This window comes from Panicum virgatum, chromosome 7K (assembly GCF_016808335.1).
Source record: "Panicum virgatum strain AP13 chromosome 7K, P.virgatum_v5, whole genome shotgun sequence".
NCBI classification, from domain to species: Eukaryota; Viridiplantae; Streptophyta; class Magnoliopsida; order Poales; family Poaceae; genus Panicum; species Panicum virgatum.
This window is the reverse complement of record NC_053142.1, coordinates 35,861,631-35,889,033: the sequence shown is the minus strand read 5'-3', so window position 1 is coordinate 35,889,033 and position 27,403 is coordinate 35,861,631. Positions and strand designations below refer to the sequence as shown.

Genomic DNA, 27,403 nt, shown 5'->3' with positions numbered 1-27,403 from the left:
GCCTTCCAAGAAGCGCAGAGCGCATGGCCAGTGGGCAATAGGATTTGCTTGCCTCAGATCTCGTCGACTCGTCGTCAAGGCAAGCCGCTGACCCACTGTCCATCGCTCATAACGCGTTTGGTTGGTTGATGTCTTGATGATCCCTTGTTAATCTACTCTATATAAGAGTGCTGCGGCCCGAGCAATCTCCTTCACATCAAACGCTCCATCAATCAGCGGCCACCCAATTCGCCTCAGTTGATCCGCCGATCGCGACAGCTTAGCCAAATTACTCTTCAGTGGCAGATACATCGCCGCGGCAGGCAATGAAGGTAATCAGGGCCGGGCAAGTTCTCTGTTGCTGCTCCCTAAATTTTCAGACCCCTCTGTTTCAGCTGCATTTTTTTCAGAGCTCTGAAACTGAATCACACGACTGATCTGTGTTGTTCCTTCTGCTTCGCCGTTGCCGCGCGCAGCAAAAGATGGTGGTCAAGGTGAGCATGCCGTGCGAGAGGAGCCGGTCCAGAGCCATGGCGCTGGCCGCCAGAGCAGACGGTACGCGTTCACAACGATGTTCGTCAGTGATCTACAGGACTACAGCTAGTACAAAGGTGTGGTGGTCAGTGTGCTGACAGTGCTCTTCGCCTCTGCAGGGGTCATCTCGGTGGCGATCACCGGCGACGCCAGGGATAAGCTGGAGGTGGTCGGCGACGGCGTCGACCCGGTCTGCCTGGTCAGCTGCCTGCGCAGGAAGGTCGGGCCCGCAGAGATCCTGCAGGTGGAGGAAGTGAAGGACAAGAAGCCGGAGGAGAAGAAGCCTGAGGAGCCGAAGCCGCCGCAGCCCATGGTGGTGCACCCACCGCCGCACGGCTACTACTACTACCACCACCCGCCGCCGCCGATGGTCGTCTGCGAGGAGCCAAGCAGTTGCCCCATCATGTAGAGTTACTTTGCAGTTTGTAGCTGAGATAAATAAGAACTGTACTTCTTTGTAAAGAAAATGGAGGGAGCTCAATAATTTTGTGCAGATAAAGAGAAGTGACATCTTTGAGGTCTCAATTGATTTTCACTATGGGGGCAAAAGAAGTTTTCAGTCTTCACCTGGCACCTGCATCTCAATTTCTGTCGTAGTGCTGGATATCTTTCTATTTTCTAAAAAAAAAATCTCAGTTTCCCAATTGCTCGCTTTGGTTCCAAATTTTTGTTTAGTTCTCAGACGCTTCTTCGCGAAGCGTGCATGCGCGCATGTGATTTGGGGTTACTCCAGCACGTGCCAATCTGTGATCCCGATGTACCTGGTGCCGTAGGATGAAGGGAGATAAAAATCCAACGCAGCCTGCACGATTCTGACGTCATCCGTCAGAAAATACTAACGTCACGAGCACATCCGCGTTTGACGTAAGCTGGCGTAGGTAGATCATGCTGTTGATGCATCATTTGCCTTTTCGCCATCTAGAAGTGGTTTCTTCAAAAGAAAGTGTATGTAAAGGCTCAATTATGCAGCGGCTCCTCTCAATGACTGAATTTTCTCCTCCTCTTGTCTGTTTCGTTGTCCTCATGAGTTGGTTAAGTCCACAAGTAAACCAATGAAGTGGCCACTGACCAATCAGTTGACAGCTTATCCAGACACAGAACTACATGCTCTTCTTCCCCTCAAACCCACAATTTGATCAGAAGATAACCACTCTGAAAGCGATCGGGTGCTCTAGGCTAAGAGGGGGAGGGGATGAATTAGGCTTTCTTAAAACCTTAACATATGGCTCCAACTAGTTTGCACAAAACTTAAACTAAAACAAGCTATCTAGATGTGCAACTACGGTTCACCTTAGTGTAAAACACCCATCCCAAAAGAGTTTTGTAACCTATAGCCAATCCTAACTAGATACTACACTAAGAAAAAATAAAGTCACACAAGTTGCAATATGAAATGCAAAAGCTTAAATAGAGGGATGAGAGGAAGCGAACTCTCGACACGAGGATTTATCCTGTGATTCGGATTGCCATAAAGGCTCCCCTACGTCCACGTTGTTGAAGCACTCACGAAGAGTATCGCTTCCCGGCAATCAAGTCTCTTCCGTGAACACAATCACGGTCACCTTGATCCTGATCTTCACTAAGGGAGATTGCCCACGAAGGAGGGGTCTCCGTCTCCCACACAAAGTTGTCGACGCCGCTCCACACCAAGTCGGAGGGTCGTTGACTTGCCGGCGAGTCACCAATTGCTCCAAGGAGCTGGCGCACCGTAATACAAGTGTGGTTCACTCTAGAACCAGCCATAAGGATCTCAACCTTATTTGTTCACTCACTCAAGAGCTAATCTAGCACTCACACTTTACAAAGCTAGTGCTAAAATCTAAGGATATGATCAATAAGCTCTTGTATGGCTTGGAGGTGTTCTTGGGTGTGTGTGGGATGTCCAGCAACTCCAGCAAACTCAAAATGGCCGGGGTGAGGCGTATATATATGCCACCAAGTCTTGTAGCCGTTGCTCCAACGGTCAGCAGAAATCAGCATACCATCGGATGAACCGATGCCTCTGCATGGGGTGGCGTCGGTTCATCCGGTCACTCTCAGACCTGAAGTAGCTGTTGAGCTTCTGACGCACTGTCTGCAGCACCATCGGTGTAATCGCTGACTGGGTGTCGGTTAAACCGGTCACTCACAGCACTCAACTAGCCGTTGGATTTCTTTCTCTCCTGCTGACGTCATTACACTGGTGCTATGCTCCGATGCACCACCGGTTCAACCAGTACTGAAGGCGTGGCTCCTGCGCGCTTGACATCATCTCTGAAACATAGTATATTGAATGCACCGATGCCTCTCTTGACATCGTCGGTTCATCCGGTGCTTCACTTCTTTCTTGACTTGATCTCCAGAGGCGCACAGACTCGTGCCAGAGCCAGGGCGTCGGATCTTCCGACAACCATCGGATGCACCGATGCTATGGCATCGGTTCTCCCGGTGCTACTGATTTCAGTAGAACTCGTCCAATTCAGCGTTTCTTTGAGTTCTTTCTTCGTGTTTTGCTTTGTATGGCCTTTTTACTTCATCTCTGAGATTTAGAAATGTTCAACTTGACAAAAGCATTAGTCCCATTGATTGCGTTGTCATACGATCATCAAAATCACTCGAAATGTCATAAATGGTGCTATGTTCGTTACACACTCACCAAATTCTCTTTTTTAAATCAGGATATATGTGTTGTGTGTTATGTATATTTGTATATTTATACATCATTGTTACGTGCTAATTTTGTGCTCATGAAATTATTTTTTAGTTTGAAGCTACCTCCCAGATTTTCTTAGAAAATTCAGATAGAAAAACGTTTTTTAGATACCTCTGAGCATTTTAAGGGAAAACCAAAAGCTTGAAATAGTTATTACTACTAAAACTAGGAGTGCTCCTATCAGTTCAAGTTACTGAACGTTCAAAACCTGACGCGATTATGTACATGCAATTCCTTTCCTCGGCAAAATCTATTTCCCCATAAAGCATAATGCTTCACTTCGCAGTCATTCTGCTTTTCTGTAGGATTGATTGAAGCAACGCGTTCTGACCAAATAGCTAGATTGAAAGATACAGCTTCTTGTTAGAAAACTCAGCAACTACTAAATGGTCATACAAAGTTCAGATCCATGTGCCTTTCCAGGATCCAGGGTTGACCACATCGCCATCATTTGGACTTAAGAGACGGAATGAACCATCCAAAGACTAATCCCTAGTCAAGTAATTTGATTAATACTGTTGCAAGTGGAACTTAAGTGCGCGTATGTCATAGATATGGAAAGAAAGAAAGAAAGAAGGAAGGAAGGAAGGAAGGAACCCACAAAAGAAAAAAGATTTGGAAGGAACGGGTTTACACCGTTGTTACTATGTTCAAATTGTGCAGCTTCTGAAAGTAACTTTGTACATTTTCCAGGCACAGGGTTAACAGAAAGTGGTTAGAGCACTAATGAAGAACTCAGTGTTGTGATTTTGGTTTCTAGGGCCAGAGTGCGTCTAATCACATGAAAATGATATACGAAAAGGTGTAATCATTTCCTCCCCAGTTCCAAGTTGCCTTTCTCTACCTGATAAATGATTTCTGTTCTACAAGGCAGTGCTCAATATAATGAATGTTGGGGGATACTGAAATGGCCCCCAAACACATTTTTTTCTTCGAAAAATTATCCCATACAAAACCAGTGTTGCATTAGTAGCCCAGTTAATTGCAATCACGTTCTGACAAATTAACTGTCAAGAATTCAGTGTCGAACCTACAGTCCACCTGATTCTTTCTTTTTGTTCCTCTGTTCTCACACCAACAATTATGTCTCGGCTACCATGTCAAACATTCAACGTAGTAGTCCAGCGCCAAAAGTTCAGAACAGAAGAGAAAAAAATTAAACAAAGACATGTCGATGTACTCCTTGGGCTCCAAGTTAGTATTATTGATTGATACCTACATGGTCTCAAATTCCACAGCATACGCCTCATGCAAACCAAAGAATCAACGATGAATCCTATTCAACTGAAAATCAAGCACTGTTTCAGAAAGCGCAGCAACCGAAGGGAGCTTCGCTAAGTCAATTCTTAACATTGCTTATGCTTAGCCCACGGCAAATATAGAAAGGCACGGTGGTTTAGTTGGGATCGATCGTCTAAATCAATTGCTCGGAATCTTCAAAGCACTGGGTAATATTCTTAGTGGGGACGCAAAGTACACTCCTCATCGGGCCTGCTGTCCTACTCTATAAGTTGGATAAGGGCCCTTCTCCCTTCCTCAACAAACTCTGAAGTTTCAAGGTTTTCGAGCTAGTTGTCACTTGTTAGACACCACACAGAAACTCTACCGTTGGGGACCAAAAACACACCAACAAAAATATGACGAAGGTAACAATTCTTCTGTCAGGGACAGAAGATCAGTAGTCTTCTGTCGATGATCACGGCATCTTCTCCTGCCTCTAATGCAACTGAAACAACTTTTGCAACTTTTTTCAGCAAAGGATTGTGATCAAGGTGTACATGACGTGCGACAAGTGCCGGAGGAGTGCTCTAGCTCTAGCTGGCTCGACGTACGGTGAGCACTGTGCCTACTAGTTCTTGCTATACGCTGTGCCGCCGCAGAGCATGCAGCAGCTGATGGCATCGATGTGTGCCGGCGTGCGTGGTTGCAGGGGTGCAATCCTTGGGGATCGAGGGGGAGGAGCGCGACCAGCTGGTGGTGGTCGGCGACGGCGTGGACGCCACCAGCCTGACGAGCTGCCTGCGGAAGACGGTGAAGGCGGGCAGGGTGGACATCATCAAGGTGGAGGAGGTCGTCGACGAGAAGCCGGCGGCGGGCGACGCGGCCACCGGTTGTAGCAATCCTGTGGCCGCATGGCCGCCGCAGGGGTACCCCTGCCACCCCGGGTATAGCTATTACTGCCCCCGGACGGGCGTCGTCTACCCGTACGCCGCCGGCCGCTGCTACGTCGAGGACTCCGACGAGGGTTCGTGGTGCACCATCATGTAGGTGTGCACGGTTCGAGTTGGGAAATCAACAACCATTTGATCGATCTCTGGATGATCTTGTCAAGCGCAGTAGTACTTTGTGGACGAGAAACAAAAATAAGCATAGGGAAAGTGACATGGGTGTAGTCGTGTACTCGCGTTTAAGCAGGGGTTTGTTTGTACGGGTTGTTTGATTAATATTCCGACTTAGTTTCTTTGGAAGAAGTGCATCATCTAGTTACATAATCAGGATATACGAAAAGGTGCAATCACTCTTCCCTTTGCGTTAGGTTCTCGACTAATTACTATTTCACTGAGTAAAATACACCGCCGGATCTTACTTGATTCAAGTTGTCATCTAGATCCTCAAACTTTCAAAATACACATTTAGATCCTTAAGCTTGTTAACAGTAAAATTTCGGATGAAACATTGAAAAAAATAAAAAATAAAAAGAATAAAATTTGGAGGAAACATTGGGGGAAAAATCGGACATAAAGTTTTGAAATAAAATTTGAAACTATAAGAGTTGAGCGCGAAAATTCAAAAATAAATTTGTACTTACATGTAAGTTTTACATCAGCATAAATACTTCAACTTTATAGCTTAAATATGGTAATTTGGACTTTATGTGGCACAATTAGTAAGTTTGTGGATCTAAATGTGCATTTAGCATCTCCAGTCATGCCTCTCAAATAAGACCCTCTACTTATTCAAAAAGGGCTCCCTCTATTTTTTGAGGGTTAATCTTTTAACCTCAACTCCAGCAGTAACATCTAAATCTCACCATCTTCTTTTAATCTAAAGGATGAGACCCCATTTGTCGGTGGATAGGGGGCTCCCTAGAGACTCTCCAAAAATAGAAGGTGGAGGAAGAGATTTGGAGGCCTTCCAAAATGTGGGTTTTAGTAAAGGGTCTGCTGGGGTGTGGTTTTTTACTCCACCCTTCAAATGTAAGATGCAGGGTTATTTAGATGGTCTGGTGAAATTGCTCTTAGAGCATCCCTAGTAATGGCCCTTAAAACAACTTTCTGATTAGGTACTCTCCCTACTTGTTAGGCTTGTTTTTGGAACTCAAATCCAATAAGAGCCTCTAAATGTTGACCCCTATTTGATTTTTCTTCTATTTTCACATATCCTCTATGTATTCTCTTCATTTCACACAACAATAATTCATATTAAAATATTTATAATGCGTACAAATGAACTATTATTAAATTCATGATTGAAACACACGATTCAATTTTAAATTTTAAATTTTTGAACATGAGAAATGACCGTCTTCTAATTTGACGGATAAATTTGTTTCGATGCAGGAGACTCCATAAGAACAGGCAACTTGCACAGATGCCAATATTTAAAAATTGAAAGAATTAAAACCCTTTCTCATTAAAATTAGGCATACCTTACTCCTCACGGAAGACCCACGGTTTTGATGTTTCTAAAATATTTCTGGCAAAATTTTTTAATACTTTTTACACCAAATACTTTTATTTACCTTACCTTTGTACTTACTTATTACTTTCTTTATCTAACATTAGCATGCATGGGCTATTGATCATACTCAGAACTTTCCTTTCATGCATGAGACTCGCTAATTTCCTCCAGTTATGCTCAAAACTTTCCTTTCATGTAATCCAAAGATTAAATTGGTGTCTTTTTGTTTCATACCGAGTATTTTTTCTTTTCGCTATTTTCGGGCAATTTTTGGATGATTTTCATTCGTCGTATTTGGCTGCTATTTGGGTCAGATATCTTGACGGATCTTTGAGAGCAATATTGGTTCAACTTCCTCTCAAATCTCTCACCTGGTGGTGGCCGGCAGTGGCCAGGGGCAGCGGCGGCCTGGCGGTGTGCTCGGGGTGGCGACGACGGCACCACAGTGTAGGGTAAGGATGGATCCGGATGGCTGAACATCCGAATTATCCGTATTCGTATTCGCTTAAAATGTAAATATGGATATCCGTATTCGTATTCGATTTTAATATGGATGTCATATGGATGCATCCGAATCCAACTTTGAGAACTTTTCTCTATCTGATTCCATATTCGTATTCGAGAAATATCCGATCACATCCATATCCGTCCGTATCCGCAAAGAAAAAGTGACTAGTGAGACAATGTTAAACTTATCTTTATAACTAATTACTTAATGATGTACACTATTTAAATTATTTAGAAAGCTAGATAACTAATAATATATTTATTAAAATTAGTAATGATATAAAAATTAACTTTAACTATTTAATATATTTATTTCATGATTAAAATTATTTTATATGAGTCAAATTAATTATTTATTTAATGATAAAATCTTTTTTATATATCTTAATTATTAAGTATTTAAATATTTATTTATTTTACCTTTAAAATTAGTATTATATATTTAATATAAAAGCTATACATAGATAATTATATTCTTTTTATTAGCTATCTTCTAATCCTTTATTCTCTACTTATATAATGATTTTGATCTACTATAAAATTGTTGACAAAATAAACTGATACTCGTGATAAAATTGTTGACAAAATAAACTGATACTCGTGATAGCTCTATGTTTCAAATCGAGAAGGTATCCGGATTCGAATCCGAATTCGAACTATCCATTTTGTATTCGTATCCGACGAGATCCGCATTCGCATTCGTATTCGGATTAAAAAGTGGTAAAAGATGACATTCGGATCCGATTTCATCCGTATCCGATTCGAATCCATCGTTAGTGTAGGGTTTGGGTTGGATTTGATTCTAGATCCAACTGTTGCAATTATTTGCTTGAATCATAAACACGGGACTGGAGCCAGCGCATCCCAGGCGCATGCGCCGCAGCGCAGGCACGTGCGCGCGAGTCCCAGCTCGAGGCACTCGTGCTTGCGGCTCGAGAGGCTGCAGGCCACCACAGGGGAGCTGCTGGGGTCACGCGGGTGACCCTAGCCAACCTGCCACACTAAGTTCAGATTTTATGTTTTGGGTCTAAACTAGTCCAATAAATCAGTCCACATATGTAATCCAGTCAAATTTGTTTTAAAATAATTTTTTTTCCAAAACAATTTTCAATTATTCAAGTAATACAAGAAATTTGTTCGAAAAAATTTGTTCCAGAATAAAAATATAGTTATTGGACCTTGTGCGATGGTTTGACTGCCAGTCGTGCGAGCGATTCCTAATTTTTGGGCCACCAGGCACCAGCCCGTGGCCAGGCAGAGCGACGGGCCAATCGCAGATTCATAGGTTAGCGCTGCGGGGACTGCTGGGGTCACACGGGTGATCCCAGCAGACTTGTCACCCAATACAGATTTTATATTGTTGGGTCTAAACTGGCACATAGTTAAATTTATTCTAGAACAAATTTATTTTGTTCCAAAACAATTTTTTTAATTGTTCTACAATACAAATAATTTGTTCGGAAAAAAAAAATTATTCCGAAACAAAATATAGTTATTGGACTTTGTGCAATAATTTGAGTGCCAGTAACCAAACGGGTCCTAAGATTTGCCAGCGCTGGCCTGCGATTGTAGCCAGCCTAGGAGGGGCCGCGCTAGCAGGCCAAGGGCCTGGAGGAGCAGAGCGGCCAGCCGCCAGCGGCAAAGCTGCCAGGTGCAAGCTAGGCACACGAGGTTTGCCCGATTGTTTCATATCATCATAAGAGGGTTTATTTGACAGAGTTCCGGCTCCTCCAAAAATGGCTTCGACTCCGGTTTTTCTGGTGGAGCGGCTTCTCTGGTGGAGCTAGAGCCGTTTTGGAAAACATTTGGCAAAATGAATTCACCTATTGGATTGAGGTTGTGAAATGTCTAAATTACCCTTCCTTGTATTTTTTCTTTCTTATTTTTCCTCTCCTTTTATTTTTCTGTCCCGTTTTCCTTTCCCCCCCTCTTCTCCTTATCCATTCAGACGCCGGACACCTCCTCCTCTTCCACGACGTCGGTGGGAGGGCGGGCGGAGCAGGACCGCGGGCTGGCCATGGCCCCGGGCGGAGCTCGGCCGGCCTCGAGCTCACCACCGCACGCCCCTCTTCCTCCCTCATGGCGAGCTCCCCCTCCATCCCTCCACCCTCCGCTGCATCGAGCCGCGAGGCGCAGGGCTCGAGCTCCCCTCCTTCCCCTTCCTCCCCGTTGAGCTGCCCCGCGCCGGCCTCAGCGGAGCTCCAGCTCGCGGCGGCCGCGGCGGAGCTCCAGCCCGCGCTGGCCGCGGGCTCCATCGCCGCCGCCCATGCGTGTCTCCAGCCGTGGGGCTCGAGCATGGACGGCCAGATCCGGCGGAGGCGCGGGCGGGCGGGCGTTCCAGCGGGATCGGGGTCCCCTACTGCAGCGGCGGGGCAGCAGCGACGAGCGCAGCGGGGCTCGAGCGGCGGCAGAGGCTGGCGCGGGAGGTGGCAGGGGAGCAAGAGGAGGGGCAATATGGGATGGAGGGGGGCGGAGCCGATTGGAGCCATGAACACGTGGCTCCACCTCCCATGTGGAAGCCGCAACTGGCTCCAGCGCGGGCTTCTCGTGTGGAGCTGCAGGGAAAACATCTGTTTGGTAGGGCTCCGGTCGGAGCCGGAGCCGCTCGTGGTGCCCCGCCAAACAAGGCCTGAGATGGTGCTTTCATGCTACAGTGATAGAGATGAGGAAATCATTGCAAGATCTTTTTAGTTTATTGCTTCAGATTTATTTATTAGCTTGTACCAATCAGCAACTTTCTTGTTTGCATAGTCAGCACTTGATCCTTGTTTAAGCAATAGTTAAATAGCTCTTTTTGGGATCTTATCACTGTTGCTTACTTGTGTTGATTAGTACTTGCTTTCTTGCTAAAGCTAGATTAGTTCGAGAATCTTGATCGGCTATTTGGTTAAGCTTTGCTTACATTTGGTTCGAGCTTTGCTAATCATTGTTGTATCGTCGCATGCTTGATCAAGAGAAGTTACGGTGATAGCTCTGCTCGAGTAAATCGCTTTACATTCGCTTTCGCTTAGCATCGAGCTTTTTTAACTGTTCCTAGAGTGAATTCATCATGAGATGACTTGTGTCACCTTAGTAGTTAGAAGTGAGATGTATCAACAACTTAAATTATGGTCATATGGCCTGTTCTGAATTTTTAAAAGCTACTACCCCCCCCCCCCCCCTCCCCCACCCCCACCCCACCCCAACCCCACGCGCGCGGCCGTCCCGGTCGTTCACTAATCTATCTGAACATATTAGCAATCGATCAAAATGCAGACACGTACTGAAGCTATTATCAGTGTAACACAACCTGCCACAACCTTTTGAAGGCCTGTTAGATCCGGAGTATATCATGAGCTCCGAAACCCTGAGTTCTTGTTCATATAAACGAGCACCTGAGTCCTTTCCCCCTATTAGCATGCCTTGATATAAACATTTTCAGTAAGCGTAATGCGACACATTGCATAGATGTGTAGCTTCGTAGGTCAGGTGCATGATGAACCCAAAAGCCTAGTTACACCTAGACAAGATTGGCTCAGATGATACCAGGATGCGCCTAGCCTTGTGTTGTGCATATGCCTGATGACTGCTCACCAGCTGCCGTGTTCCATCTGCGTTCCACCTCCGCACCAGTCTTATCGAAATAATCATGTGTATGAGATAGGCACTGTTAGGTATGGGATTGCTCTGAATTTTTGTTGCGCTGCAGTCTTGGAACTTCATGTATGGGTGATTGGGTGATTTGAATAGGTTTGGCATCTAGGCGCTCGTGTGAGCCCTCATCAGACTGTTTCATTATTAGTGCTCGTTTTTTTCTTGTAGAAGCTTGCAGCATTATTCTTAAAAAATCAAAATTCTGATCACCTCAGAATAAGAGGAAACAAATTAAATATTTGTCTTATAGAACTAGAATGAATATCTAGTAAACAGCAATTACTTCAGATGGGGCGGAGCTGCCTTATGGCACGGGGATCGCCGGTCCGTGATGAATTTTACAAAACTCAGTGTAAAAATACTGTTTACTAATATATTCGACCCTGTTGTGTCAATAGAGTCGACCCCGATGACTTGATCGGCTGGCCCTGACAATGCTACGATCTTTTGTATTTGACAATCAGGAAAAGCGAAAAGGAGAGCAAAAGTTAAAGGATAAGTATCCTATAGGAGGATGTTACTTTACTCGCTTTCAGAAAAAAGAAAAACTCAGGTCTGAGCTTTCTTTCAATGTCAAGTACCGATATCTTTCAGATTTCTAATTTTCTGTCGTTCGCAACCATTGCTAAAAGCTACCAATAAATTAGGCATTAGTATTCTTTTGAACTGTGGAATTTAGGCTTTAGGATTGAGATGAAAAAGCTATCACGTTGTTTCTCGCGTGAGAGTCTCATGTCATCGCTAACTGACTATATTCGCTCCTGTTCAGAGTCCTGACTTCTCAACAACTGAGAGATAGAGGGGAGCTTCAATAATGGGTGGAGAGCGCATCCGCAGGAAAGATTGTTGTCAAATTGATTGTTTCTGGATTGTCTATCCGTTCAGCATTATTGTCACTGATGTCTGAAGAAAAATGAAGTGAAAGGCATTTCGTGAGACTTCAGACAAGATCATCCAATACTATATCGGGAAACCCAATTGGTAACCCTAACCAATACAATCCAAAAATTGTACCAATAGAATGTACTCATTTCAACCAACCAAGTGGAGTAGCGCAAACGGTACAATAATTTGATCAAATACCGGCGAAGATGAAGAGCGTTGTAACTAGCCATGGTTGTCAAACAGTTGCGCAACCAACGTTGGTTGAAACCTACTCATCTACGAGTACACTATGCAAGTTGTCGCATCCATTTTTCTCGTGTGCTACTATACTGCTTGATATGATGGATACCAAAGTTCGTTGGAGGAAATGTGTAAAATCTCACGTCATATGCCAGATTCCTGATAAGAGTTTGTTTACTCTACAATCATGTAAGTTACTCCCCCGTTCCAAATTATAAGTCATTCCAAGAATCTTGGAAAGTCAAACCATCTCAAAGTTTGACCAAAATTATAGAGAGAAATATAAAGATTTATGACATCAAATAGGTGCACTATGAAAATATAGCTAACAAAGAATCTAATGATACTTAACTGGTATCATACATGTTATTATTTTGTCATATAAATTTGATCAAACTTGAAAAACTTTGACTCTCCAAAATATTTAGAATTACTTATAATTTGAAACGGATGGAGTATTATAGAGTCGTACCTCTAATGTCTGGCGGTATGGGCTCTATCGTAATGTACGAGGTATATTGAGATTGTATTATTTTCACTAGTAGGCGTTGAGATTGCTCAGAGACGTGTAACACTACAAGCTGCAGAAGTATGCCTGCAGTTTAAGTGCTGGAAAAAAAAGATGAATTATTTATTGCCTTGCAAAACTTGGCGCATCGTTGCAAACTTATGCTATTGTTGGATTATATATTCTCGAGCCCTTTTACGGCGTATAATACTGCCACTTGGTGGTATATGGTATAGAGAAGATGTAACCATCCTTTAGCAATGGTAATATAGTACTCCCTCCATTCCAAATTATAGTTCTAAATTATAGATCGTTTGATTTTTTTAACCTAAAATTTGATCACCGGTTTTATTTAAAAAATTTATGCAGATGCCGTCAAGTTTAAGTCATTCTTGAACAGCTTGTATTGAAAAAGTTAGACACAACAAAAAAGTGATATTTTGCATAAACTTTAGAACAAGATAAGTGGTCAAACTAGGAATAATAAAAGTCAAACAATCAATAATTTAGAATGAAGGGACTAATTGTTAACTTAATATTAACGAGGATTAAAATTTTGTTTCCTTTGTTTCAGTCCCCCGCCTACCCTTCTCCCCCCTGTGCCCCCGGTAGTCGGCCACTGCGGGCGCCGTCCGTCCCTGTACGGCTGCCGCGACTTCTCGGCGCTGGTCGGGCGCCACGCAGGACACCGCCGGTCCATGCCCTGTCGATTCGCATCTTCAGGTCGATCTTTTTCGACGTGCCGCCAGCCTGCCCTCCGCCGCGGCGCCACCACGCGTTCCCGCCCCTGGCCGAGCGTTGCGGGCGCCGTCACAAGACCTCGGGTCCCGCCCTTTTGCGGCTCCCGTGGTTCCTCTCGGCGCTGGTCGGGCGCCGCGCTGGCCACCGCGCGTGCGGCCGTGGGTGGTCGCCCCTGGACGCGCAGCGACTCCTTCGAGCCGGTCCGGCCGCCGTCGTGCGTAATCGCTGCCGCCACACGCCCCTGACCGCGCGCCTCGTGCCACTGCTTGTCGCCCCTGGCCTGGCGTCTCCTGCCCGGCCGCTGTCCAAGAGTTGAGCGGCTCCTCGACGGGCCACCGTTGACGCAGGGTGCGTGTTGCCAGTGCCGCTGCGGTCGCACCTGAAGAAATCAATTATGTGTACTTCAAACATACCGTATTCATCGAGGTACAAAGTCGAAAAGAAGCTGACAAATCCAGCCCTTACTCATGCTGAGATCGGATCTCATAAGTCGCTAGTCCCATAAGTCGCTGAGCTGCTCCACCAGGGGACGTCGAGGCCGCGAGAGGAACCTCAAGCAAATTTCAGCCCTATTTAGGTGATAAATCTTCTATGATTATGCCAAGTGGCACACAATCACAGCGCAGATTTTGAAGATTTTACTACCTACTACTCCGTTGTAAATTGCAGTACAAATGCTCAATATGAATGTTCGCGAACGAATACCAATCCACATGACTTTTTGCTAGTATTTTGGTACCCACTTTCCTACATCAATAGTTATGTTGATAAAAACGACATGACTAGATAAAACAAAAAAAAGGAAATAGATAACATGATTGGGCAAACGTACACAACGTTCCTGTCATGCTACTACGTCACCCCTTCACTTATTTCATAGTGGTCCCAGTTCAGTTCCAGATTTGGCCCTGCGATTACTACATCACCCCTTCACCTATTTCCGGATCGAAGGTGATGCTCACTTCAACTTGATCATCATCAACTTCTCTTTCTTGACTCCTAATTCCACGAGTGAATGTTAGACTGAATTTCAAATTCTTGTACTCTTCTTGGTTGTCAAAGATTGTGATTACTATTAGGTCCACCTCTATGTGGAGTTCTAGTTGCCGACGATATGGCAAGGCAATCACAGCCGGACTCAGTGGAAGAATCGATGTGAGGCCAGAGGGAACAGACCAACTCCTCCCTCTTTCACAGCTAAAGAGGTGCACACTTTTGTTCCCATAGTCAGCAGTGCTCGCCTTGATTTTACCATACACTGCGCGGCTTCTAGAACTGAGGTCTTTGAGCTTCAACTTGACCTCAACATTGGTCTCAATGGCGGTGGGAATCACCAAGAATGTGATCTCCAACTTGCGGCCAGGGAGTCTGCCATGGACGATATCTGTGTATTCCTCCGGTTCTGTCATAATATTCACCAGAAACATCCCATTCCTCTTTGAAGGGATCAGCACAGGCACAAAAAGTAGTGTAGCCGTTTCCACAAACGCAATGGAAAACTTCCAAGGTCAAGGGACCGTAAGCCATGAGAACACGGCGGGGTCCAATAGGGACCAAATCGACCATTCCTTCCTGCAAGCATGAATGTGAAAGGTTTTAACTAACATATATCAGAGACATGAAGCATAAATAAGACAGTTAATTAGTAGGTAATATAAGGTAGCTAGTATATACCTCTTGTACTTCGCTCTGCCTATAGTAGATTTGCAGGCCTTGTTGCCAGTCGTAGCCATTGATAGCGCAAATAGGGAAGTTTGCACGAATGGCCAACAGCTGCACCGCGCGTTCGGTCCATGGCACGTAGTCATCGTCGCTATCCTCCGAGGCTGCTCCACGATCATCCGAGGCTGCGGCATCTTCCTCGCCACCATAGCCATCCTCAGGGCCACCCTCGTGATCCTCTGGGAGAGCCGTGGCATCATCCTCACCGCCGTTACCATCCTCGTTAGCAACCCATCCATCAAATTTCTTCGGTTTGGTTCCGTACATGTTGTTCCAATTCCACACTTTACCCACACAGTTTGGTGCTGAAATATTCAATTGATCAAATTTCTTATTGCTCCAATTCACATTCTCACCAAGAATAACTGGGAGCAATAAGAAAGAAATTATGGCGCTGGCTTTAGCATAACCTAATCTGCGCCAAGATTAAGTGAAAATCAGACAATTCACGAGAACCCTAATCTGCCAACCGTTCCAGCGTTCTCAACATGCAAATCGTTCGCAAGAACATATTAGGTCCAAGAATAGGGTTCGCCAGCAGCGGACCCAGCATAGTACATGGGCGTGTGTAAAACCGATAATTTTTGCAAACAAACTCGACGTTAGTAGGTATATTGTAACTGGGTCAGATCCGAATACATCTTACGTTAGGGTTCGGGTTGCTCCGTTTCGCACAGCAGGAAGGGAAGAGCGGGCCTGGGGAAGAGAAGGGTCGGGCGATACCTTGTGGGTGCTCGTCGCTGGCAAAAGGCCCGGTGAAGACGTGGCGGATGGCGCCGCCGCTCGCCTAGTCGCCGCCAGGAAAGGGAGAGAGGCCGAGAAGGGGAACGGGGAGGAAGAAACGGAGAGGGGTCGGGTCGTGGGGGTTGAACAGCTGAACGCCTGGGCCATGGGCATCTTTTCCTTTCCTTCCGGTTTGGATACCCAATTGGTAACCCTAATACAATCCAAAAATTGTACCAATAGCCTGTGCTACTCATTTCAACCAACCAAGTGTGGAGTAGCGCGCAAACGGTACAATAATTTGATCAAATATCGGCGAAGATGAAGAGCGTTGTAACTAGCCATGGTTGTCAAACAGTTGTGCAACCAACGTTGGTTGAAACCTACTCGCAGGTTCTACGAGTACACTATGCAAGTTGTCGCATCCATTTTTCTTGTGCGCTATATATACTGCTTGATATGTTTATTCAAAAAAGATACTGCTTGATATGATGGATACCAAAGTTCTTTGGAGGAAATGTGTAAAATCTCACGTCATATGCCAGATTCCTGATAAGAGTTTCTACAATCATGTAATTTATTATAGAGTCGTACCTCTAATGTCTGGCAGTATGTATGGGCTCTGTCATAATGTACGAGGTATTGAGATTGTTTTATTTTCAGTAGTAGGCGTTGAGATTGCTCAGAGAGACGTGTAACACTACAAGCTGCACAAGTATGCCGGCCTGCAGTTTAGAAGTGCTGGAAAAAAAAGATAAATTATAGCCTTGCAAAACTTGAAGCATCTTTGCAAAGTTATGCCATCGTTGGATTCTCGAGCTCTTTTAGGGCGCATAATACTACCGCTTGGCGGTACATGGTATAGAGAAGATCTAGCCATCCATTAACAATGGTAATATAGTACTCCCTCCGTCCCAGAAAGATTGTTCGTTTAGAAATTGTCAGACATGTAACTACTACTAAAAAATGATCATGTTACCCCTAATTAACTATAGCAGTTGTGATTGAAGACCACGTTGTTTATTTGGTTCTCTAGATTCTTAATAAATGCAAATGCTTTGGAACCAGAAAAGTAACATATACTTACAAATTTGACTGGCTCCATGCCCTTCCCAATATAATTCTTTCTTAGTATTTGATATTGCTTTAATCAGATGAACTTTACAACAATCTGAGAGACCGAAACTGGCGACCAGAGGGGGGGTGAATGGGAGCCGATCAAAATTTCTTTCGAAATCGATCCGTCGGCCTATATCCTGAAAATCACCACAAACCCTCAAATCCTAGATGAGGTGTGGAGTAGCTATAGAAGAGCTAAACCAACACAAATCACCCCTAGGAACGAGCGAGAGAAAATACGGAAGCGGTCGAGAAAAACTGCAAATCTCACAGTCAGGGACCGGTCAGACCGCTTTCTCTGGGCGGTCAGACCAGTCGGGCTGGATTTGAAATTCCAGACCGGTCAGACCGGTTGCTCCGACCGGTCAGACCGGTTGCTGCGACCGGTCAGACCGCTTCTGCTCAGAACAGAATTCCAGCCCGCGAACTCGAGGTGATTTCAAGATTACTTGTTCAAATCATCACCAAATGGTCTCAAAATTTGCAGGGAGGTTTCTGGGATAGAGAGGAACCTCTCCACAAAAGGAATCAACCCAAAACGCAAAGGATCACAAGAATTTCGTGGGGAAAAGATGTAAAAGAGGGTTTTTCAAAAACTCCAAAACCTCAATCCGAGGGACTCATGATTCTCAGGGGTTTAGCTCTAGGCTAGATGGTCGAGAAGCAAATCACGGAGTCCCTAAACCCACCAAGAGAAAGCTTTAATCTCAAAAACCACCAAAAGAGAGGAAATCAATCTATGAACAAAAGATGAATGAGAACACAAGTGAGCTGCTCAAAGGGTCCTCGATTTCATTCAAATTCATCGTGATTTACAGAGGAATTCACCTATACAAGAGCTAGACCTCCACCCATTCATCCACCCTCTCAAATTTGTGGACCTAGCTATAATCTAGACCACGTTTTCCATGGAGACCTCGGCCTAACCCTAGAACAGAGGGAGGAGCAAGAAAAAACAGAAAAGGACTCGTGGCTTGGAGGCTCACCTGTCCAAGGGGGCAGGTGAGATGTATTTATACGACCTCGGGAGCGACCGGTCTCACAGACCGGTACCTTCTCAGAAATGACCTGCACCCTGACTCGTACACTAAAACGCCCGTAGGGGCAAAACCGAAAAGGGCACAAGATCTCATCCAACGGCGGAGTTTCTTTCTTCAACTCGAAGCCTTCTCCGCGATACCGCCACGTCGATGCAGATCTGATCCGCGGTTTTGAGGGGTCCGCGAAACCCGATGACGTGATCGGTTTTGAGAAAACCGCCAAAACTCCATGCGCGGGAAGATTCCCGCCTCCACGCCGTGGCCCTAGACGCCGTTCCCGCCTCGGCCTTCTGACGGCCCTAGACGCCGCCCGACGCCCGTCACCTCCTCGCCTACAGCGAGGCCCTAGACGCCGTCGACGCCCGTCACCTCCGCCAGTCCCGAGACCGACGCCCGTGCCTCCACGACTTGGCGTCTTCAACCGCCGTCCGCCAGCTTGGTTTTGTGGCGCAAACTAAGAAACCCGTCATCCACCAGTGCTTGCGCTCTCGATCCTGGAGTGGACGCCACAGCTGCCGCCCGGCTCGAGCTCCGGTCCCGGCTGCCCTTCACCGCCATCCACTGCACGGTCCATCGGCCACAGCACCTCCACGACAGCTCACTGTCGACACTCGACGCCCGTGTACCTGCAACCAAAGACCAAGCACACGATCACACCGCACGGTTGACAATTCACTCATCACAGCCAGGAGTGAGTACTGCTCATTCCTCAATCTCCCCCTTGATGAGTGCATTGTCAACACACCACCTGTAACCAGAGAAGTGAAAAATAAAAAGTCACCATTGGCGCCTCGTTGTCGACGGGAACGTCGCTTACCAATTAACGCATAACGCCGAAAAATCTTGGAATAAATCCAGAAAAGTGCGAACACCCGTGCCAAGTCGAGGACTTGAACCCGGGTGGGTAGGTTCCACCACAAGAGACCTAACCAACTGATCTACTTCTTAGGGAGTATTCATCAATTTATCAACAAATCATAGGGTGCTGGGTCAACTGTTGTTTTATTGATTTCGGCCCATTAGTCAAAGCTAAAGCCTTCTCTCGGCGGATAGGCCTGATGGCATTTAGCCCATAGAGGAATCCTACCGGGTCTAGCTGGGCTTGCAGTTAGCTACACCGTTTGGAATTCGGATCATGGAATTTCAATTGGGGCTCTGCTCCTTGGAATTCGTTACCCGTATAGCAAAAGTCTGGTTTACATCCTCAATCTATTACAAAGGTCTGATTTATAACCTTTAACTACAAAATCGAATAACAAAGATCATTCAACTATTGAAACCGGGCAAATCCGGCCCCTTAGGTGGTATTGAAGGTGGTTTTCTATTATATGAGAATTAAAAATATTTAATTTTAAACTAAAAAATTCATAAGTAATTTATTTTAAATAAAAAATGTGAAATGGGCATCAAAAGTTTTCTAAAAATGTAACCTATCTATTGGCATGATACTTTTAATTATTCATATCTAATTTTTTATTTTCATAATATTTTGTTGCTTTTAGTTATGACTATTATTTTTGAATAACCAAGATTCAAATAGAGCAATAATATATAGGTTACATTTTTAGAAAAAAAATTTGATACTAGTTTTATATTTTTCTGATTTAAAATGACTTAGTTGTGATTTTTAAATCTAATTAGAATTTCTTTAATTTAAAAAAAAATACAAAATTAGCTTGGAAACCAGCCCAAGGGTCAAATTTGCCCGGTTTCAATAGTTGGATGGCCTATGTTATTCGATTTTGTAGTTGAAGGTTGAAAATCAGACTTCTGCGATAGTTTAAGGGTATAATTCGAATTTTTTCCTAACTAGAACTATATACTCATGGTATTTAAATTATTTTTTAGGAAGGCGCAATTGATCGATACTCACCGAATTTGAAGACGCCATTCTTTAAATCCCCCCTCCCCCTCCCTTAATTAACGCTTCGGCTGACCCAAAAAATGCTACTATGACGTAAGCAACAACCATGGCATGGCTATGCCGTCTGCCATCGTCAGGCATCGCCGTCACCGGAGAGCTAGAAGACACGGGGATCCCTCGACCCATCAGCCGAGCAGATTGTTCAGCTGATCCCTCGACCCATCAGCGGCGGCAACTTGCATCCTCCTCCAATCGAAATCCTCCCCACCCCATCTGGTCCCCCGGACAGATCGACCAGCTCCCCACTTCTTCAGTAGTTCAGTGTCGAGTAGTGTACCGTGCACGTTGTAACCGCCGGGAGCCGGGACGACAGCGACGCGCTGCGCTACCGTTCTTCTCCAACCCGGGTCCCGCCAAAACCCCGGGGCGAGCAAAGTCGCCAACCGCACCGGCCACAGCGGAAATTTCCGGGCCATTCTCCCTTTGAAAAGCTACCTGCTCCTGCAGCAGCATACCGAGCTAGGAGATGCGGTCGAGCTCGAGCTCAGCAGCTCGGGTCTTCCCGGTCAAGTATTTCTGTCGCTGTCCGGCACTGCGGGGCCGTAACGGATATCCTACTGTAGCTGATGAGGAGCGACGACTTGACTAGTTAATGAAGTCAACTGGCAGTAATTTATTCGATAATTGCGTTGGCGTGTATAAAAAGGGAGGCGGCAGTAGTGTGCACACTACTGTTAGCTAGACCAAGGCAAAGCCAGAGAGCCTCCCTGCTCATCAAGCTTGTGGAAAAGAGGAGTGTGCTTGGCTCTTGCTTCTTCGTCAGGGAGAAAAATGAGGGTAAGGGATCCTGCTAGTAGTTCTGATCAAGCTAGTGCTTAATTGGATTTTACCCTCTCCGAGTTGAATATGATTCTCTAGCTGCGCATGTTTTGTGATCGACCGCTGTTAAAATTTTCTTGTTTTTTTTCTTCTGACGGTTTTTTGGTCGTTCGAAACCTTGGCAGAAGGAGATGATCATCAGGCTGCAGATGAACTCCGAGAAGGGCCACTGCAAAGCTATCAAGGTGGCTGCTGCAATCTCAGGTAAACAAAGATACTCCTGATCGGCCCCTTAATCACCTAGGCCTGGCAATATCTAAAAAGTCAAAACCCGGGCCATTTGATCCACCTGCTCTATCCGTAATACACCTAGTGGTGGCACACTGACATATGGTTGGATCGATCGGTGCACCGAGCAGGGGTGGAGTCCGTGACGATCGCCGGCGAGGACAAGAACCTGCTGCTGGTGATCGGCGTCGGGATCGACTCCAACCGCATCACCGAGAAGCTGCGCCGCAAGGTGGGCCACGCCGAGGTGGTCGAGCTGCGCACCGTCGACGCCGCGGACGAGCTCGGCGGCGGCCTCGTCGCCGCCGCGTACCGCTACCACCCGAGCCCGAGCCCCTACAAGCACGCGCCCGCGCCGCGCGACCACTACTACGCTGCCGGCGGCGGCGGCGGCAGGGACCACTACTACAACGGCGGGTCGGCGGCGGCGTACGCGCCGCCGCGGGTCGACTACTACTACGGCGGCGGCGGCGGAGGGTACCCGGCGCAATACCAGCAGCCGCACGACGACTACTACTTCTACCACCCGGCCGCCGCGAACACGCGCACGGTGGTGCACCACGAGTACGCCAGCGACCCCAACGGATGCTCCGTCATGTGAGGAGGGGGTGCCGTGTTGCCCGTTGGTGTTTCGCGTGATCTGGGAATGAACTTCCTGTTGCATGTGCCATCTGGTGTCCCTCGCCTGGTGACTCGGTGTTAGTGTTATAGTCACAAGCAGAGACTGGGATTACTTTCTGGTTCCGTGCAATTAGTGTAGAGCAAGCATTTGCGCGTGCGTGGCTGCCTGAACCTGTGTGTACATACTCAAGCTACAAGCTTCATACTATACGAATTCAAGTGCAAGCCAGCTTACTGCTTGTCCTTCAGAGATGATGCTCGTGGTACGGTTGAATTGTTATGCTTGCGGACCAAACTATTTCAAATGCCTATCTCTTCTTTTTTTTTTGAAACACAGTAAGTAAGTGTGATGTGAATTTTCAGTAGTGTATTTCGAATCCTGCCAATATTAAAACCGCCTTTAGAACGTTCCTAATGGCCAAAGCCAAAAAAAAAATTAACTTAAAACAAAACTAAATAAACATCTTCAGCAGTTCTCCAATAATCCTCTCTTAATAACTAGTACTGGGAGATGTCTCAATAGCTGTTTTAGGATTACTAGCAGAATGCCCAAGCATTGCTACGGTTAAATATCTATCATATTAATTTTTTAATTTATAAAGTTTTTTCTACTTACATTTTTCATTACACATTAGGTGAAGGATGTAAATATTTTAAAAATGTAAAGAATGCAAGAGAGTAACGACAAAAATATTTACAACCTTAGAACACATCCTGATGAGATGGACATAAATAGAGTCATAAATATACCCAACATAAGAAATAATCTAGACCTTCACCTAATATATCCCTACATTGCTACTACGGATGAAAGCCTCATACATGTATTATCATCATATAATAGTAAAATGCATGTGTGCTATATGGGCAAAAACCATATATACATTGTCATTTGCTTTTGCTACTACCAATAATAAATGAATCTTAAAGACCCTAAACATTTTTTTTGTTGCTAAAATTTCATCCTAAGGCTTAATAGGGAACCCTTGGAGAGATTCGTCAGGGTAAGGGAAAAATGACTTCATAGCGGTTAGAAAATCATCCACAACGAATTGACAAGTCTAGGATTCTGCTAGCAAAAATTAATTATTGTTAACTATAAGCTTGATGTGCTTAATCAGCAACTAACACCAAAAACACAATTGGATAATGAATTGAAAAGTTCAAGAAGAAAAATTTATTTATAACTATCATCTGCTAGCAACAATATGTATTGTCAGCTATAAGCTTGCCGCGCTTAACCAGCAAGCTCTTATGTAACTTCATCAAACCAGACACATGGGACAAGTGGATTTGTTGAAACAAAACTAAATAAGCATCTCCAGTAGTTCCCCAATAATCCTCTCTTAATAACTAGTATTGGGATTTTTAGAATTATATGGGGAGTTGCTTTTGTTGTCTTCCAATAATCTTATACCAATATAACAACATATTGAGAGAGCATGAACCCTCTGTTTGTTTGAAGAGAGTTGGGTGAAATATTAGAATAACCCAATAGTTATCGGGAAAGGAAGATATAAGAGGGAACTAGTAGAGCATATTCTTTTTCTAACAGCAGGAGTTTATCAGGGAATGAAAAATTGTTGGAGATGCTCTATTTGTGGTATGAGGAGGTACCGCTCAATTAGACATCGAGTGGTCTCCAGTACGTACGTGTGACTTCTCGTAAGCGTTTGTTATTAAGAGTCTAAAGGTGTGTTTGGTTAGGCTGTAGCTTTTGGAAAAGTTGCTGTAAGCTGTGCCTGTTGAAAAAGTAGCAGTGAGAAAGTGACTGTAGAAAAAGCAGAAGGCCGTTTGGTGGAAAGCTGTGGCTTTTGAAAAGGACCTACAAATAGGCCCCACATGTCATTAACGGTACACACCACTCAGCCCTCTCCATCTCTCACGAGTGGGGTCCACTCGTCATCTTCTTCCTTCTTTCTCCTTGAGCAACAGCACGAGCACGGGATGAGATTGGTGCTGCGCAAGGTCACCGGCGAGCAGCCGTGCCGCCGCCGCCCGCGGCACTGCGCTCACGGCCCCGCCAGCGGCAACGCGCGCCGCCCCCGCCCGGCGCCATGCGTGCCGTGACCGCCCGCAGCCCGAGCTCGCGGCGGCGGGTGAGCTCGCAGCAGAGGCGGGGTGGCCGCGCGGCGGAGCAGCCTCACGGTGGCGGCGAGGCAAGCTCGCGGGGAGGCGCCGGCGAGCTGGCGTGGAGGGTCGCGAGAGGAAAAAAGAACCCCGAACTGGTATGCATCGTAACGAATGGTAGGTGAGTAAATATTTGACCCAAAAGCAAGCTGGGTGAAGGTGCTTTTGAATTTGTGCTAGGCAAAAGCTGGCTTTGGACAAAAGCAGCTGTGGCTTTTGAACTTTTTGGTTGGACTTTTGGCTTTTGCAAAAGTAAAAGCACGTTGAAAGCCTAACCAAAAGCACCCTAAAAGTATTATCTTGCTTCATGAAATGTACTGATACGCCATCTTCTCTGGCCAGTGACACGTCAACACCACTTCTCGCGTAGGATAAGCACGCCTGGTCAGTAGCGGAACCATCCATGAGTTCTTTTGCGCACTCGAACCGTGTTCTGGACAATTAAAAAAAAGAACCGTGTTCTGGACATTTATAAAATTCAAGCACCCTGACGAGTGACGCCAATCTACTCTCGATACTTGCAATTTTTTCTTTCCCCTGCGCTACGCGTATAGACGATGACGTGACCATGGCGACACCAACCTCTCGCAAGCTGAAGACGTCAGACGGAGAGAGACAGAGAGAGAGTCTGTTTGGTCAATCAGATCATGCATTCAGACCCTGTTTAGATCACACCTCCTAAACTCGTAAAAAAAAATATCACATCGAATATTTCGACACATGCATGGAGTATTAAATGATGTCTATTTACAAAACTTTTTGTATGAATGGGTTGTAAATCGCGAGACGAATCTAATGAGCCTACTTAATCTATGATTTACAACAGTGATGCTACAGTAACCATCCGCTAATTATTGATTAATCATGAATTAATTAGCATCATTAGATTCGTCTCGCGATTTATAACTCATCTGTGCAAAAAAATTTATAAATAAACTTCATTTAATACTTCAAATTGACAAGATCCCAACGCAAAAATTTTTACGTGCGGAACTAAACACGGCCTCGGATCTGCGGCATCTACCTCGCAACTGCTAAGATTCTTCTTGGCCAAGCTCGCTCAGCAGACTTGCCTGTCTCGCATACAGAACGAAACAGGAAATAACAACAACAACAACAAACATGCCTTATGTTCAAAAAAAAAAAACAAGTAACAACGAACATGCCGTGCCAGTCACTGCATTTTACTTGTTGCAAACGGTGGCCACCAGTCATGGACAGATGGACTCCGGTCATGGCTACTTCGCTGGCAAATGGAGGGGAAAGTTTATTAGCAATGCAAAACGTTGGTCCTAGGCTGCAAATACTGGATTATCGTACGGTGTTTTGTGCTCCTCAAAAATAATGAAGACATGTTTAGCTTTCATTTTGCCCCCCCAACATGGCCGTACTTCAACCGAAGGCGCGTTTGTCCTGAGTTTGTGGCTGGTGAAGATCAGCCAAAACTACCGAACGACCCAACTCAAACCCCTGGATCATGACATCAACTCCAATCTTCGCGATTATTCTACGCGGTTAGTTGCAATAGTCTAAGCTACTTTGCACAAAGCCGGCCCATTTGGGATGCATTGTTTGACTTTGGCACAAAGTCTGCGATGGGCCGATGTCGAGTCACCATCAGATTTTCTGAAGCTCTGAACCGCCATACCGTTTTCTGAAACTTTTGTTTAACCTCTGCTTAATTCTTTTCAACCAAGAGTCGCCTTGATTAGTTATGAGTTTACTAATCTTAATAACCAGTAAAAAAAAGATTGCAACCGTGAACGTCACGAAGATGGGAGCTGAGTATATATGAGTCTGACAAGTTTCCAGCACACATCCTGCCGGTAACTCTGCAGCAGAAACATTCCATCTTGGCATCTTCCCTCAGCATCAGCCAAATTGGCTGCAGTTGGGTTCCAACTGAACAGCGTTGCACAACCATCCATGAGGGTGAGAGCTGATTTCTCCTCAGACTCACCTTCAGTTGACGCTCCCTGTTTAGCAAAAGCTAACATCTGAATTGGCAATTTTTCTTCAGAAGGAGATAATCATCCGAATGCAGCCGGATTCCGACAAGGGCCGCAACAAGGCTCTGAAAGTGGCAGCTTCAGTCAGCGGTATGCCACTACTACCGCTCTCGTCCTTCGTGATCGGGAAACCCGTGGAGTTCATCCAGAATTTCTTGGGCAATGACATGGAAGCGTACGTGACATTGGCCAGGGGTCGAGTCGGTGACGGTGACCGGCAGCGGCAAGGACCTGCTGCTGGTGATCGGCGATGCCATAGACGCGGGCAAGCTGGCGAGGAAGCTCAAGGAGGAGGTCGGAGAGGCCGAGATCTTGGAGCTGCGGACTCTGCCGGGCCGTGCCCACGACGCGCTGTCACGGGGCGCGTCGTCCAAGGACACCGTCGTCACCCTGTCCCCGTACCAGCGGCACCCCACTCTCGGCCAGAGCGTGCCCGGAGGCGGCCGGATCGAGTGGCCGGTCGTCGCCGCCGCCCGGCGGTGGCCCGGCGAGCACGACAGGCAGGCAGTCAGCTACTACCACCGCACCCCCAGCCCGGGATACTACCAGCACTATGCGCCGTCGCCGATGGCGGCGCAAGGCGGCTACGGCTACGGCTACGCGGGGGGCAGCAGCTTGTATGCGCGCGAGGTGGCGCGCAGCCACCCGGTGAACTACTCCCCGATGATCGCGCGGCACGATCTGAGCGCCGCCGCCCGCCCGCCACCGCGCGCGGCGGGCGGCGAGGGGCGAGAGCACGGCGGTGCAGAGCTCAACTGCTGCTCGATATTGTAGCGCATTTTTTCTCTCTCTTTTCTATTGCCGTAACGGCAGATCGAAGCTGTTGCGTGTGTGCCCAAGCTATTTGCAGGTTGTATACTTGTATGCATATGCAGACTTTTTTTTTCCTATCAGATATTCAGATGGAATCGACCAAAACCGGACTTGCAAATAAAAGAACTTACGCGTTATAGGCTTGTAGCATATTGCCCCCGGGCGACAGGGTCCCCTATATAAGCCCTCCACCCCCATTTCCTCCTCATTTGAACCAAAAAATTCCACCAAAAATCCAAAAAAAATAGGGATGAGGACAAGGAAAGCGGCAAAGCCCTACCGGATTCCGCACTTGTGATCTGCAGGTATTTATATTTAACTTATGTACTTTTCCATTGAAATTGTAGAGTAATTAAATTTAATTAGTGCTATAGTAGAACTAATTTAAGTAGGAGTTTAAGGATACGTATTTATTATTAGTTTAGGAAATTAAGACTGCGCGTTTATTATTATAATTGCAGTACTATTAGAGACGTGTTTATAAATTAATTACGATTTAGAATAGAATTTCGCATATGCAATATAGAATTTGAGTGTCATCACGTAGTTATGAATACTTAAATGTTGTAGTGGAAATCTATACTTAGTTTTTACGGATTATTAAATAAGGTAGTGAAGTAAAGAGTATAACTCAATAAGTATTCTGTGATATACAGATATGTCGAGCAAGATGCAGTTTCAAGTATTTTTTGGTGACTACAATATTTTGTATGGGCCAAATGAAGTAGACATTTCTGCCTTTAAGTGCACATCTAGCGCCATAGATAAAGCTCTGGAGAGAAGTTTTGGTTCCATATATAAATGGCTGCAGCGTGGGTTCCGTGTTGATTCGGAGACACATGTGATGACCGTCCA

General features: G+C 45.7%; 5 protein-coding genes across 5 annotated transcripts; 4 read left to right on the top strand and 1 right to left on the bottom strand.

Annotated features, from left to right (window-relative positions):
- LOC120643051 (heavy metal-associated isoprenylated plant protein 16-like) lies at positions 1-1,048 on the top strand. Its single transcript, XM_039919587.1, has 3 exons — positions 1-311; positions 456-534; positions 633-1,048. Exons 1-3 carry the CDS (start codon positions 306-308, stop codon positions 920-922), a joined length of 375 nt encoding a protein of 124 aa, XP_039775521.1. The 5' UTR covers positions 1-305; the 3' UTR covers positions 923-1,048.
- A 3,794-nt stretch (positions 1,049-4,842) lies between these two features.
- LOC120640184 (heavy metal-associated isoprenylated plant protein 47-like) lies at positions 4,843-5,628 on the top strand. Its single transcript, XM_039916048.1, has 3 exons — positions 4,843-4,851; positions 4,960-5,038; positions 5,136-5,628. The coding sequence occupies exons 1-3, from the start codon at positions 4,843-4,845 to the stop codon at positions 5,471-5,473; spliced, it is 426 nt and encodes a 141-aa protein (XP_039771982.1). The 3' UTR covers positions 5,474-5,628.
- An 8,370-nt stretch (positions 5,629-13,998) lies between these two features.
- Positions 13,999-16,024, bottom strand: LOC120643050. Its single transcript, XM_039919586.1, has 3 exons — positions 15,846-16,024; positions 15,075-15,427; positions 13,999-14,972 (listed from the first exon to the last, which is right to left on the bottom strand). Exons 2-3 carry the CDS (start codon positions 15,387-15,389, stop codon positions 14,715-14,717), a joined length of 573 nt encoding a protein of 190 aa, XP_039775520.1. The 5' UTR covers positions 15,390-15,427; positions 15,846-16,024; the 3' UTR covers positions 13,999-14,714.
- Positions 16,025-20,560: 4,536 nt separating this feature from the next.
- On the top strand, positions 20,561-21,849 carry LOC120641197 (disease resistance protein RGA5-like). Its single transcript, XM_039917207.1, has 3 exons — positions 20,561-20,705; positions 20,873-20,951; positions 21,107-21,849. Exons 1-3 carry the CDS (start codon positions 20,700-20,702, stop codon positions 21,574-21,576), a joined length of 555 nt encoding a protein of 184 aa, XP_039773141.1. The 5' UTR covers positions 20,561-20,699; the 3' UTR covers positions 21,577-21,849.
- Positions 21,850-25,652: 3,803 nt separating this feature from the next.
- Positions 25,653-27,018, top strand: LOC120640183. Its single transcript, XM_039916047.1, has 4 exons — positions 25,653-25,658; positions 25,747-25,825; positions 25,929-26,383; positions 27,010-27,018. Exons 1-4 carry the CDS (start codon positions 25,653-25,655, stop codon positions 27,016-27,018), a joined length of 549 nt encoding a protein of 182 aa, XP_039771981.1.
- The last annotated feature ends 385 nt before the right edge of the window (positions 27,019-27,403 follow it).

Excerpts from the sequence above, each read along its gene's own strand:
- LOC120643050 (XM_039919586.1), bottom strand. The coding sequence starts at position 15,389 with ATGTACGGAACCAAACCGAAGAAATTTGATGGATGGGTTGCTAACGAG. Across the intron at positions 14,973-15,074 it reads GGCAGAGCGAAGTACAAGAG|GAAGGAATGGTCGATTTGGT; the intron begins GTATATACTAGC and ends TCATGCTTGCAG.
- LOC120640184 (XM_039916048.1), top strand. Across the intron at positions 5,039-5,135 it reads TCTAGCTGGCTCGACGTACG|GGGTGCAATCCTTGGGGATC; the intron begins GTGAGCACTGTG and ends GCGTGGTTGCAG.
- LOC120641197 (XM_039917207.1), top strand. Across the intron at positions 20,952-21,106 it reads GGTGGCTGCTGCAATCTCAG|GGGTGGAGTCCGTGACGATC; the intron begins GTAAACAAAGAT and ends TGCACCGAGCAG.
- LOC120640183 (XM_039916047.1), top strand. Across the intron at positions 25,826-25,928 it reads AGTGGCAGCTTCAGTCAGCG|GGGTCGAGTCGGTGACGGTG; the intron begins GTATGCCACTAC and ends GACATTGGCCAG.
- LOC120643051 (XM_039919587.1), top strand. Across the intron at positions 535-632 it reads GCTGGCCGCCAGAGCAGACG|GGGTCATCTCGGTGGCGATC; the intron begins GTACGCGTTCAC and ends TCGCCTCTGCAG.